General features: G+C 35.8%; 1 protein-coding gene across 1 annotated transcript in view; it reads left to right on the top strand.

Annotated features, from left to right (window-relative positions):
* Window positions 1-14,796, top strand: part of ARHGAP42 (Rho GTPase activating protein 42) — a 320,488-nt gene that overhangs the window by 225,638 nt on the left and 80,054 nt on the right. Inside the window, exons 7-8 of the mRNA XM_008688390.2 lie at window positions 563-667; window positions 2,691-2,820. Coding sequence (XP_008686612.1) covers window positions 563-667; window positions 2,691-2,820 — 235 coding nt within the window. The remainder of the gene's footprint in view (window positions 1-562; window positions 668-2,690; window positions 2,821-14,796) is intronic.

Raw genomic sequence — 14,796 nt, 5'->3', positions numbered from 1 at the left:
TTGTTCAACTCTTTATATGAAAAATCTGTATCCAGTTCCAAGATTTTGCTCAACTCTTTTGTCTGTTTTTAGTTCTTGCCACTACTTGCTAAAATGTTGTCTATTTAATACCCGATCTGTACTGCCACCTTGTGATATTTTTCTTAATTTTGTCTGGCCAAAATCTTATTCCTTCCCTTGGGTACTCCTTATCTCTAATTTACTGGTTTAGTCTTCTTCACATCTCTCTGTTTGGATTACTACTCTTCTAGGGTTGGACCTATGTCACTTTGGGATTAACGATCTCTCCTGGATATTTCTTCAATGCATTTGAATGCATTGAATGCTAGAATAGTTAATATAACAACTGTCCCTGTCACTGTCTACCAAAAAGGAAGTAAAAATTAGCTTTTGTGGTTTATTTCAAACTCATAATTCAAGTGTCTGCCTTGCCAAACAAAGGGGTTAAAAATCTATTAGCTTGAGGATTTAGAATGAGATATAATTTCCCAATTTATTATGTTTGATATCATCTTTTTTAAAACACATTTTCATGGTTTCTTTCATTTCTCTATTTTTACAGCTTTTGTCATTCCTTCAGGGTTTATTTACTTTTTACCATGAGGGATACGAACTTGCCCAGGAATTTGCACCATATAAGCAACAGCTTCAGTTCAACTTGCAGAACGTAAGACTCTGCCTGTTCTCACTGCTTCTCCTTTGTGAATCAAATGGTGACAGAGAAACTAAGTATAACCAAGCCAAACCTTGGAGTGTTTCAAAAACTTATCTAATTTAGAAAAGTCATTTAATAAATTTATTAAAACTTTTTTTTCTAGCTGCTGGTTGAGAGTGTACCAAGAAAGAGCTAATCATATGTTAGAAAAGTTTATGCTAGCAAGTTTCATAAAAATAAGTATTACTGAGGTATAGATAATAGATACTTGGAAGGTCAGAAACTTTTGCCTTTATCCAATGTTATTATTTTACCGGGAGACCTTAGGCAAGTCTTATTTTCTGAAAGAGTAACATTTCAACATTTGTGAAATGAGAAGGTTGTACTTGAGCACTGAAGGAATGTCCTTTTCCTCTCTGAAATTGTATATAATATATATATTTTTTTATTTTCTAATAATTGTGGTTTTTCAGCATTCATAGTAACTGCTTTAAAGCTTAATTGAGAATTATTTATAAACATCCTATCTATTTCTGTTAGGGTTTATTTTGTAAAGTTATCTAGTCCTTTTAGTATCCCTTTTCATACTTATACAAATTCAGATTTGCAAATGCTAAGCATCACTTACATTACACACACACACACACACACACACACACACCCCTTACCCAGTCCATTCCTGCATTATCTAACCTGACAAATAAGAAAGTTCTATTTGTTGAGAATTTTGTATAAATGAAGTTATTTTTGAATAACTAGTACTCAATGACCAAAATAACCTAGTGCTCAATGGCCAAAATAATTTGGAAAGCTTTCACTTAATTTTCTATAAAAAGATTATCTTTCACTGTTTATCTGATTCTTGCCATTGTGGAGAGGTTCAGTAAATGGAACTATGGGGTTGGAATGTCCCATGAGAAATGGGTAATTGGATTTATTCTACTTGTGTTTTGGGTTTTAGCTTTTTTTTAAATCTAGATTTTCTAGCAGAATTGGTTTCACATGCAAGTCATTCTGTTGTTTTTCAATATGGAATGCATTTAGACTTTTTTAGTAAATATTAAAGGGGAAAATCGTAAAGGCCAAAATATTTTTATGATTTATTTCCATATGAATTATAATTATATTAAGAGTCCCGCAGTTCAAGAACAAGAGAGAAATGTAAGGAATTGGAAAATTTCTGATCCTTATGTTTAAAAGAATTTGAAAAAAAAAAAAGCTTAAGAAGTAGCAAAAGTGGCAATTAAGAAAATTTTCCTAACTTAGTTTGGGATTCAGTTCTTTTATTATGGGCGAGAACAAATTTTAAAGTCGGGTGGTGGTGATTTTTGTTTCCAAACATATTGCTTGTTTCCAAACAAATTGTTGAAATAATGTGGCCTGAATACAAAAGAGATCGAGAAAAGCCTATGCTTTCTATATCTTACCTTAAGTAAACTTGCTGTAATGTGAGTAAACTATTTTTTGTAATAGAAGTTAGAACTAGTAAACCCATTCATTTTTATGAGTTAATTTATACACTGACCTCTTGATAACTATTTCTGGAAACCAAGCTAAGTGATACATCTTCTAAAAAGTTTTAAGAATACGGATGATGAACTTTTTTTTTTTTTTTTGCTAAGTGCCACATAAAAGTATGTGACTATTTTGTCTTCATCCCTCAAAAGAAATCTAAGTTCCTATATATCTGTCTTTTTACCTTAGGTATTAGTGAATATAAAACTCTATTTCATAAATATTATATTTTTAAATGTTATGATTTGTTCATTAAGTAATAATGTTAGAGTAGGAAATAGCAATAAAGTATACACCTACACATACTGTACAGATTCAGAGAAACATGCAGAAGGTCATGTTTCACTAAAGCAATTCAAAATCACCATAGGACTCAACATATAAGTCACGGATGTGGTTGAATAGTGCTGAGAGAATCAAGGTTATTCTTTGCACCACTTGCAGTTTTGAACTTGAGACTGGAAGTTCCTCAAAACTGGTAGGAAACAATGAATGAAATTGTTGTTTCTATTTGCTTAAGACAAGGAATAATTTTGAAAGTACTCGACAAGAGGTAGAGCGGTTGATGCAAAGAATGAAATCTGCCAACCAAGATTACAGACCACCCAGCCAATGGACAATGGAAGGCTACCTTTATGTCCAGGAGAAACGTGAGTCACGAAGACGTAACTTAATGAGTCTTATGATTAACGTTTGTTTCGTGAGATTTGACTTGGTTAGTGTTTTCCTTCAAATAGGAAGACTGCAGTTCCTTACAGCTTTATCATATTTAGTCTGGTGTCCCACTACCACCATCAAATTGCAGGAGTTTTTCCACATTTCACCATCAGGATCTCCAAGTTGGCATATTATTGAACTTCGAACTTACAACCTTCACTGATGATAGTGTAACATAAGTTCAGTTTTAGAATTTCATTGTAATAGCTAATCTCAGTTTAAACTTTCATGGAAAATTGAAATTCAGTACCTTTATCAGTATGAATCATCCTGGTGACTATGATAATACTTTCTCTTCCTACAGCATTATTTCATTAAATTCTGTGCTCTACCAGTTTTCAGGAGTAAAACTGGCAATTATATAATGTCAAATTGGCACTTTTTACTTCCTGAGTTTAGAAAATAAGCATCAGACACAATAGGACACTATTATAATTGCTCACACTAAGAAAGTTTTCTCACAAAAATTAATAAAAAGCCATTCAAACTTGTATAAATAGCATTCTTTCTGCATGATAGTTGCTTTGAGTGGAACCAGTCTGACTCAAGTAACTATTTCAAACCAGATATGCTCTAATGCACCAGTCTCGTCCTGTTTATGGTAAAGGAGCAGTTGTTTTTATTTCTAATCCATTATGAATCTATGTCTTTGTAAAACACAAAATCATATGCTTGGATTTTGCAGTAATGCCAAATCATTGTAAAAGTTTTGAAATGCTTATTTTTACTTTCTGTACTATTCTCATATATTGGGACTAAAAAGACACATAGAGTAGCACTGCTCTGAGGTCTCCATATCAGTAGATGATAGATTAATGAAGTTGTTTTGGTTAGTTAGTAAGATATTATAGTTAAAAGGGTTGAGATGGAAAAGCTAGAGATACTGGGTTGGCTGTGAAAGTTTTTGACATAATGCAGTATGATTACTAAAATGCCAGCACATTTAATGTTTGACATGCTTAGGTGATGCTCATTTGTTGGATAGCAGTATACAAGCAAATAATGACTTGATCCAACAGACTCAGCAAATATTTATTACTGTATGGATTAGATGATAGAGGGCTGCTGGCTCGGGAGTTCTGGGTATCAGGATTTTTCTCTCTCATCAGTATCGACTTTGACCAGTCTGCTGTTTTTGGATGTTAAAATAAATCTAATGATCTGCCTAGCTATTCTGTAATTAGACCATAATAAATCACTTTCACCGCAATTTCATGAAAAAAAAACTAACTCATTGGTCACATACGGGGTATATGGATTTAACTCAGGACACTTAGGAAATTTTTAAATACTTGTTTTGAATAACTGTTTCAGATTTGGAAACCTCGGTGTGATGGTACATTGAGAGGAACTTACATTTTGCATCAATAAAATATTTTGCTGAGCAGAAAAATGTATTGATAAAGAGGCTGGTTCAAACATGAATGTGGTAGAGGAGGTGCCATCCTCTTGCTTAAAGATATTTTTTTTTATTAATTAAGACTCAGTAATATTTTATTTCTTGAGTTGCTTTTTTTTTTTTAACTCCCCCAGTGTTACATAATTGCTGAAGTCCTTTGTGGCTACACAACATTTTGTTTTAAAGAAGAAAGCTTTGGATTACCTAGCAAATTCTTTTGTACATTAATCTTCAAGTATATCGTGTTTATTTGGTACTTGGGAGTTCATCCATTCATTGGACAGTGCTGTAGTTTATTTACTCATTCTATAGCTGGGGACATTTGGGTCAGAATATAAGCATAGGCCCTTTAATAATTTGGGGACTGCATGGGTGCACAAAATGCAGTGTTTTAGGCACCCATCTGATGTTGGTATCTTGTGTTTTAAAATACATGACTTCTCCTCTGGTCAGTCTGAGCTGATTAGAAAGCCCTTTGTGACACTGACCTTTTCTTTAGAATTTGCTATTCTTCTAAGTGATACCACCCACATTCCTAGGCTAAGACTGGAGGTAAATCCTTTACTCCTTAACTCCAGTGTCTCCCTGTAACCTGGGGCCAGCTCTGTCCATTTTATCTCCTTGATAACCTTTGAACCCACACCTCATCTCTACAGTCTTTCATTGGCCTCATACTTGCTCTCTTTCTGCCTCTAGGCTTGCCTGTCTGTAATCCATCCTCTACAGAGCTTCTGGCACATCACTCTACGATGCTGGCTTGTTGTGCCCCTCCTGTGATGGCCCCCTTGGTGGTGTGCGGCCTTTGAGACTTGAACAGTTGGCCCCTCTCTTTAGCATCTTCTTCTTTGATGTTGCCCTCCTACTCCTAAAATAATTTCATCTCAATTTTCTCTATATCCACCTGCATTGTTTTTATAGCTTTAGTGAGGTGCAGTTGGCATACAATGAATTGCAAATATTGAAAACGTATAATTTATTAACTTTTGTCATATATATATGAACTATGAAACCATCACCACTATGAACACAGTCCTCACCTTCAAAAGTGCTCTCATGCCCTAGTATAATCCCCTCTCTCCTTTTCCTATTCACCATCTCCCCACTTCCCATTGCCTAGGGATCTGAAAAGAAAATGGATTTATATCCCTTTGGAACTATTTTTATATGAGGGACAAATATCCAAAGCCCCTTTCCACTTGGTATCTTTGAAAGCATTTTTAAGAAAATCGGACCAGTTCACTAAAACATATTGATTGTACTGTTGCTATCACTGAATGAATAAGTTCTGTGGGGAATAGAAGATGAGATAAAGAATTTGGCTCCAGGGTCTTTATTCTGTAGTGGAAGGCATAAAACTAACTCATGCAATTAGTAACCAGTAATCAATGGTAAATATCAGAGCTGTAAATTGAGTGATAAATGGAGGTGGATGTGATGGGGTAGTAGTAGCATATTATTGCAGTTTAGCCACAGAGCTCCCCTTTATCTGGATATGTGGATATCCATTTTTATGTTACCCACTTCTAGGCATACATAAAATTACATTCTAATAGACTTCATTTTATGTATTTGTTTGTTTGTTTTTAATTTAAATTTCAGTTAACATATAGTGAGATACTGGTTTCAGGAGTAGAATTCAGTGATTCATCACTTACATACAATACCCACTGCTCATCATGACAAGTGCACTCCTTAATCCCCATCACCCATTTAGCCCCTCCTCTACCCACCTCCCTCTATCAACCCTCAGTTTGTTCTCTATCGTAAGAATCTCTTATGGTTTGTTTCCCTCTCTTCTTCCCCCCCTTCCCATATATCCATCTGTTTTCTTTCCTAAATTCCACATATGAGTGAGATCATATGGTATTTGTTTTTCTCTGACTGACTTATTTCACTTAGCGTAATATAGTCTAGCACTAGCCACATTGTTGCAAATGGCAAGATTTCATTCTTTTTGATGGCTGAGTAATATTCCTGTGTGTATGTGCGCACATACATGCGCGCACGTGTGTATGTGTGTGTGTGTGCGTGTATACCACATCTTCTTTATCCATTCATCACTTGACTGACACTTGGGCTCTTTCCATAGTTTAGCTATTGTTGATAATGCTGCTGTAAACATCAGGGTGCATGTACCCCTTTGAATCTGTGTTTTTGTATCTTTTGGGTAAATACCTAGTAGTGCAGTTGCTGGATCGTAGGTTAGTTAATAGACTTCATTTTAAACAGGAAGAGCTTGGTTCCAAAGTCAGAATTATGTTGGAATTCCATCTGCAATCTGTTACTGGGTGACTCTGGACAAACAATTTTCTGAGCTCAGTATCCTCATTTATAAAAGAAAGATATTTATACCTATCTAGTAATGATGTTGCAAGAATAGAGGTGATATACGTAAAATGTCTCTATTATCAGTAGTGGTGAATAATACTTACCATGAACATTTACTGTTCCATGCAATTTATATTTATCTCATTAGGTTCTTAATACAACTGTTGAGAAGTATTATTACTCTTAAAAGAACAACTCTAATCACATGCCTATTGATGGAGAAAGTAGTACCATCTCAAGCTCTTAGGCTCTATTTTCTTATATGTAAAATGCTCTTTATAATGTCTCACTTAACCTGCCTTCTCAGCGCTGTAAATAGCATATGAATTTCATATAATGTCTGACTTATGGGCACTTAGTAGCTATTTAGTGACGTTATTTCCTCCCTTTCCACAAATATCTCAGCAACCTCAGATGAATACTGGGTAAGATAATTAAACTTATTTTTATTTTTTAACGATTTATTTATTTTAGAAAGAGGGAGAGCATGCAGGGGGAGGGGGAGAGGCAGAGAAAGAGGGGAGAGAAAATCACAAAGCAGATTCCAGGCTGAGCATGGAGACTGACTTGGGGCTCAGTCCCAGGACCCTGAGATCACTACCTGAGCTGACCAAGAACCCTACGCTTAACTGACTACTCCACCCAGGCGCCCCTAAACTTGTTTTATTTTGCACCTTTAGAGATACAATGAATTTTTATTTTCCTATGCTTTTTTTTAAGGACTTAAGGATTTCTTGTCTAGGAACATCTGCCCTGGCCTAGTCCCAAGCAACTTTAAAGGAAGTAGCATGTGTGTACAGCAAACCTGAAGATCAAATGCATGAGGTTCTGAAGTTAAGATGGAGGCAGAAAAAAAAAAACTTAGGTCTAAAATGTCATCAGAGCATTGCAGCAGCTTTATTTAAAAATTATTGCTTAAATTCAGTTAGCCAACATATAGTACATCATTAGTTTTGATATAATGTTCAATGATTCATTAGTTGCATATAACAGTGCTAATTGAATTTAAATTAAAAAATAAAATAAAATTGAAATTAAAAAAATAAGATAAAAATTATTGCTTTATAAATTTCTTTGTAAGTAATAAAGCCACTATAAGGATTTCCATCCAGCCACTTTCCACTAATCAGCTCTAAGCCTTTAAGTGTTTTATACTGCATGTAACAGAATTATCAACAAGTATGCTTAAGTATTATAGTGTGAAATGGCCCTAAAAAAGAATTGAAGTTTATTATAATAATCCTTTGTGATTACAAAGTATATAGCTGTACCCTATAATTTTGAAATCTGGGGTTGTTTAAGTATTTTAAAGCTAAATATGACACCAAGGGCACTGTTGTTACAGAAAAAAAGATTCAAATGCCTCATGAAACACTTCTCAAGTAGTACATTTTTACATTACAGTTTCTTGCTTTTTAAATATATGGTTATGAAACCAAGCCAGCAATAATATTGTACGTAATTGTTGCTAGAAAGATGCAGGTGTTAAGCAGAATGGGACCCTAGATGGAGAAGTTGTGTAGAAAACAAACTCCATTTTCAACCCACTCAGCCCACTGTGGCATTTGGATGCAGGATAATTGGCTTCCCTGTGGGAAGACTGAAGGTCTACCTTGGTCATGGAAAAACTGAATTCACTATGCATCCCTATTCCCTGGTGAAGCAGCAGCATCTAATTCCTTAAGGAGAACATAGGAGGATAATGTAGTATGCTATNNNNGAGTAGGACAGTATTTATAGGGGGGGAAATGAACACAATACATATATAAATTTCTTCTAATGTGGGAAGTAAAAGTTATTTTCACTTTAAGAAATTATTTGAGTTCGCTTATTTTCAGATTAGTGGTAAGAGGAGGTCTTAGAAAGATGAGTGATTCATTCCTTCATTCATTTGTCAAGAATTTACTGAGCAACAGATAATGTCTGGCCCTGTTCTAAGGATTGAGAATACACTAGTGAGCAGAGCTTTGTATGTTCCTGCTCTCATAGAGCCTTAGAGTCTAGTGGCAGAAACAGACAATAAATAGAATAAATTCATAAAATTTATCCTATTTTAGACAGTAATAACTGCTAAGAAGAAAATAAAGCAAGAAAGAGATGAGAAATATCAAGGTGAGAGTGTTGAGATGTTAGCTATCTCTGTAGCAAAGGCTGTATTGTAAAGGTGTCATTTAGGAAAAGACCTGGGGAAGTGACAAAACAAGCCATGCAGATATCTGAAGGAAAAGTAGTCCAGGCTAGGGGAACAGGATGTACAAATGCCCTAGGGCAGAAGTGCTTTCCCTGTGTTCAGGGATAGCAAGGAGGGCAATGTAGCTAGAGCAGAGTATAGTAGTAAGATGTGAGGTGAGATCAGTAATGAGGGGCCAGATCATGTGGGCATTGTGTGTAGTAACAGACTCTTTGGGTTTTACCTGCAGTGAAGTGGGAAACCACTGGAGGGTTTTGAACAAAGCAGATGAAATGAACTGGATAAATTTTAGTAGAGTATTTCTGACAGTTTTAAGAATAAAGGACAAAGGCTAAAATTGAGATCAGTTTTAGACTATTTCTCATTCTTGCTACCTCTTGGGAATGTAAGGTATGCCACTTTTATGAGGAGATAACTGAAATTCAGATCTAAAGTGACTCTTGAGTTACAGGGGAGAGTCAGTGCTGCAAGCAAGTAGAGACAAGTGGTTTGATATCCAGACTTTGTACCCCATAAAACTCTCCCTCTACCCTGGCCTTTCTCACAGTAAATATTCTTTTTTTTTTTTAATGATTTTTTTATTATATTATGTTAGTCACCATACAGTACATCCCCGGTTTCCGATGTAAGGCTCAATGATTCATTAGTTGCATATAAGACCCAGTGCACCATGCAATACGTGCCCTCCTTACTACCCATCACCGGTCTATCCCTTTCCCCCACCCCCCTCCCCTCTAAGGCCCTCAGTTTGTTTCTCATAGTCTATAGTCTCTCATGTTTCATTCCCCCTTCTGATTACCCCCCCTTTCTTTATCCCTTTCTTCCCCTACTGATCATCCTAGTTCTTATGTTCCATAGATGAGAGAAATCATATGATAGTTGTCTTTCTCTGCTTGACTTATTTCACTTAGCATTATCTCCTCCAGTGCCGTCCATGTTGTAGCAAAAGTTGAGAACTCGTTCTTTCTGATAGCTGAGTAATATTCCATTGTATATATGGAAAACAACTTCTTAATCCAGTCATCTGTTGAAGGGCATCTTGGCTCCTTCCACGATTTAGCTATTGTGGACAATATGGTAACTATGATTTCACACTTTTTCTAAATCTGAAGTCCTAAAGAATGTACATTTTAGTGCAATTTAACATAAGTAAATATGTTTTTAAGACTACTAGACAGGCATACCACAGAATTCTTTTAATTAAAATGTATATGTGATTAATTTATTAACTGCATTATAATTCGAGCAGTCACCATTAAGCAAAAAGTCTATATATTCAGAGGATAAAATGTAATTATGACCTTTATACATAAATCTGTACTTAAAGTTAACATTTTAGCAGCAACTTAGTTGGCATATTTATATTTTCCAGTTGCCCTTGTCATCATGTCACTAATGTTCTCCCTCTTGTTTCAGAATGGCCTTGTTACTGGTTCACAGAAATGTTTAAATTGAAATCTTGTATCCGACGAAGACAGACTCAATTGACAAATCATCTTGCTTTGACATAGAAGTAGTTGAAAGGTTTGAGGTTTTTCACTTTATATTTTTAATAAGTTAAATTATTTGTTTCTATGTTTAGATATATAAATATGAAACAGCATACAAATACTTGTTTTTCGATCTTTAAAAGCAATATGCATGTTTATTTCATTTTTTATGCATTTATTCAACAAATATATATTGCATGATGCTTTCAAAAATAGATCAAAGGATGCTAGCAAAAAGCAAATATCACTCAAAGAAGAATTTGGGAATCAACAACATAAATAACTACATTAGGGGATGTGTGGCGGACTGGAGTTCTATCATTATGAATGATCCAGACAATATTGCTCATCACTCTGGATAAGCCTTTTTGTAGACTTTGACTCCTGGTGGCCTTCCAAGAAGTATTAAGACACAGCTGGAAATGCCAGCTTATTTCCTTCAGCCAGTGAAATTAGTGCCTGCTCTATGTGGGAGCATAGAGATTCTTAGCCACAGGATACCTGAGAGACGTGAATGTTGTATATGCAAGCTTATAACCTAGTGGGGTGTTTTAGCTCTCCTTTTTTTTTCTTGTATCAATATAAGAACAGAAACTAAATAAGAATGGGTATACTTTTCATCTCTCTTCTATTCCATGATCTATTTTTCTTCTTCTGCATTACTACCATAGTTTTCTTGAATATTCTAGCTTTATGTGTGTGCACTATATAAAATGCATACTCTATATACCATATACTATAGTTTACATATATGTAGTTTGTAACTATATGTAAGGCAACACCCTGTTTTTTATGCTTTCAAAAATTGTGTTAAATATTTTGGCCCTGTGTTCTTAGATTTTATGGATCCACTTATTAAGTTTCTTTCTTTCCAAAACAAATCCTTCGGGATTTTTGACTGGAGTAGCATTAAAGTTATTAATTAATTCATAGAGACTTAAACTCTCTTTGAAGATTTTTATTTTTTTATTTATTCTTGAGTATTTTCATTTTATTACGATTTTTTAATGTTTTTTTTTATTATATTATGTTAGTCACTATACAGACATCCCCGTTTTCCGATGTAAAGTGCTCATGATTCATTAGTTGCATATAAACCCAGTGCACATGAATCACGTGCCCTCCTTACTACCCATCACCGGTCTATCCCTTCCCCACCCCTCCCCTCTAAGGCCCTCAGTTTGTTTCTCATAGTCCATGTCTCTCATGTTCATTCCCCCTTCTGATTACCCCCACCTTTTATCCCTTTCTTCCCCTACCGATCTCCTAGTTCTTATGTTCCATAATGAGAGAAATCATATGATAATTGTCTTCTCTGCTTGACTTATTTCACTTAGCATTATCTCCTCCAGTGCCGTCCATGTTGAGCAAAGTTGAGAATCTTGTTCTTTCTGATAGCTGAGTAATATTCCATTGTATATATGGAAAACAACTTCTTAATCCAGTCATCTTTGAAGGCATCTGGTCCTTCCACGTTTGACTATTGTGGACAATGCTGCTATGAACATTGGGGTGCATGGTCTCTCTATCAATACGTCTGTATCTTTGGGGTAACACCCAGTATGCAATGGCTGGATCATAGGGTAGCTCCATTTTTAACTTTTTAAGGACCTCCACACGTTTTCCAGAGTGGCTTACCAACTTGCATTCCCACCAACAATGTAGGAGGGTCCCCTTTCTCCACATCCTCTCCAACAATTGTTGTCTTGTCTGTCATTTTTTGCCATTCCAACTGGATAAGGTGGTATCTTAGTGTGGTTTTGATTTGAATTTCCCTGATGGCTACATTTTTCATGTGTCTGTTAGCCATTTGTATGTCTTCATTGGAAAAGTGTCTGTTCATATCTCTGCCCATTTTGATTTGTTTATTTGTTTCTCGTATTGAGTTTGAGAAGTCTTTGTAGATCTTGGATACCACTCTTTACTGTAGTGTCATTTGCAAATATTTCTCCCATTCCGGGCTGCCTCTTAGTTTTTTTGACTGTTTCCTTGGCTGTGAGAAGATTTTTATCTTGATGAAGTCCCATAAGTTCATTTTATCTTTTGTTTCTCTTGCCTTTGGGGATGTGTCATGAAAAAGGTTGCTTTGGCGATGTCAGAGGTTGCTGCCTATGTTCTCCTCTAGGATTTTGATGGATTCCTGCCACATACAGGTCTTTCATCCATTTGGAGTTTATTTTTGTGTATGGTGTGAGAAGTGTCAAGTTTCATTCTTTTGCATGTAGCTGTCCAATTTTCCCAGCACCATTTATTGAAGAGACTTCTTTGTTCACGCGATGTTTTTCCTGCTTTATCAAAATTAGTTGCCCAAAGAGCCGAGGGTCCATTTCTGGGTTCTCTATCTGTTCCATTGGTTCATGTGTCTGTTTTTGTGCCAGTACCATGCTGTCTTTGTGATCACAGCTTTGTAGTACAGTCTAAATCCAGCATTGTGATGCCCCCAGCTTTGTTTTTCCTTTTCAACAGTTCCTTGGAGATTCGGGCCTTTTCTGTTTCACACAAATTTAAGGATATTTGTTCCAGTTCTTTGAAAATGTCCTCGGTATTTTGATCGGATACATTGAAAGTGTAGATTGCTCTGGGTAGCATGGACATTTTAATATGTTAATTTTTCTATCCATGAGCATGGAATATTTTTCCATCTTTTTGTCTTCCTCAACAAGTTCCTTCGAGTGATTTATAGTTTCTAGAATATAGATCCTTTTACTATCTGGTTGTAATTCCAAGGTAATATGGTTTTTGGTGCTATTGTAAATGGATGGACTTCCCTAATTTTTCTTCAGTCTATTATTTGTGTATAGAAATGAACTGATTTCTGAGCATTGATTTGTATCCCGCCACATTACTGAATTGCTCTATTTTCTATAGTTGGGAGGTGGATTCTTTTGGTTTTCCATGTAGAGCATATGTCAATCTGCAAAGAGAGAGTTGACTCTTCTTTGCCATTTGGAATACTTTGATCCCTTTTTGTTGTCTGATTGCTGTTGCAAGGACTTCTAGTACTATGTTAGAATAATGGTGGCGAGAGGGGCATCCTTGTCGTGTTCCTGATCTATAGTGGGAAAGGCTTTTAGCTTATCCCCATTGAGAATAATATTTGCAGTAGGCTTTTCATAGATGGCTTTTATGAGATTGAGAAATGTACCACCGTTCTACACTACTGAAGGTTTAATCAGGAAAGGATGCTGTATTTTGTCAAATGCTATTTCTAACTAATTGAGAGAGATCATAATGTTCCTGAATCTTTTCTTTCTGGATAAAATCTATGACACTGATTGATTTGCTTGCATCGTTGAACCACCCTTGCATCCCAGGTATGAATCCCACTTAGTCATGATGGATAATCCTTTTAACGTTGCTGTTGGATTCTATTTGCCAGGATCTTGTTGAGGATTTTGGCATCCATATTCAGGGAAATCTGTCTGTAATTTCCTTTATGATGGGGTCTTTGCCTGGTTTGGGACCAAGGTAATATTGGCCTTCATAGAATGACTTTTGGTAGTTTTCCTTCTGTTTCTATTTTTGAAATAGCTTTTAGAAAATAGGTATTATTTCTTCTTGAATGTTTGGTAGAAATCCCCAGGAAACCATCCGGGCCTGGAGTTTTGTCATTTGGAAGGTTGTTTATCACAGATTCAATCTCTTCATAATTAATTGGCCTACTTAAAAAATCAATTTCTTCCTGTTTCAGTCTTGGTAGTTTATAGGTTTCCGGGAAGGCCTCCATCTCTTCCAGATTGCTTAATTTATTGGCATATAGCTGTTGATAAAAGTTTCTAATAATCATTCCAATTTCATTGGTGTTGGTCGTGACCTCTCCTTTTTCATTCATAATTTTATGAATTTGGTCCTTTCTCTATTCTTTTGGATAAGTCTTGCCAGTGATTGTCAATTTCATTGATTCTCTCAAAGAACCAGCTTCTAGTTCTGTTGATCTGCTCTAATGTACTTCTGGTTTCTAATTCATTGATTTCTGCTCTAATCTTGGTCAGCTGCCTCCTCGTGAGGGGATTAGGCCTGTCCCTCTGTTGCTGTTCCAGCTTCTCGAGGTGAGAATATAAAAACTGCATTTTAGATTTTTCTGTTCTTTTGAGTGAGGCTTGGATGGCTATGTATTTCCCCCTTAGGACTGCCTTTGCAGTATCCCATAGGTTTTGGACCGTTGTGTTTTCATTCTCGTTGGTCTCCATAAAGTGTTTAAGTTGATTTTTGATTTCCTGGTTTATCGAGTCCTTCCTGAGCAGGATGGTTCTTAGTCTCCAAGTGTTTGAGTTTCTTCCAAATTTTTCCTTGTGGCTGAGTTCCAATTTCAGACAAGCTAGGTCTGAGAATATGCAGGGGATAATTTCAATCTTTGGTATCGGTTGAGACCTGTTTTGTGTCCCAGAACATGGTCTATTCTTGAGAATGTTCCACGGGCATTAGAATCGAATGAGTATTCTTTGGTTCTGGGGTGTAGTGTTCTATATATATCTATGAGGTCCAACTCGTCGAGTATGGC

The sequence above is a fragment of the Ursus maritimus genome, unplaced genomic scaffold (assembly GCF_017311325.1).
Source record: "Ursus maritimus isolate PB19 unplaced genomic scaffold, ASM1731132v1 scaffold_16, whole genome shotgun sequence".
In the NCBI taxonomy this organism is placed as follows: domain Eukaryota; kingdom Metazoa; phylum Chordata; class Mammalia; order Carnivora; family Ursidae; genus Ursus; species Ursus maritimus.
The sequence above is the reverse complement of the archived record's forward strand: the minus strand, read 5'-3'. Positions and strand labels throughout refer to the sequence as shown.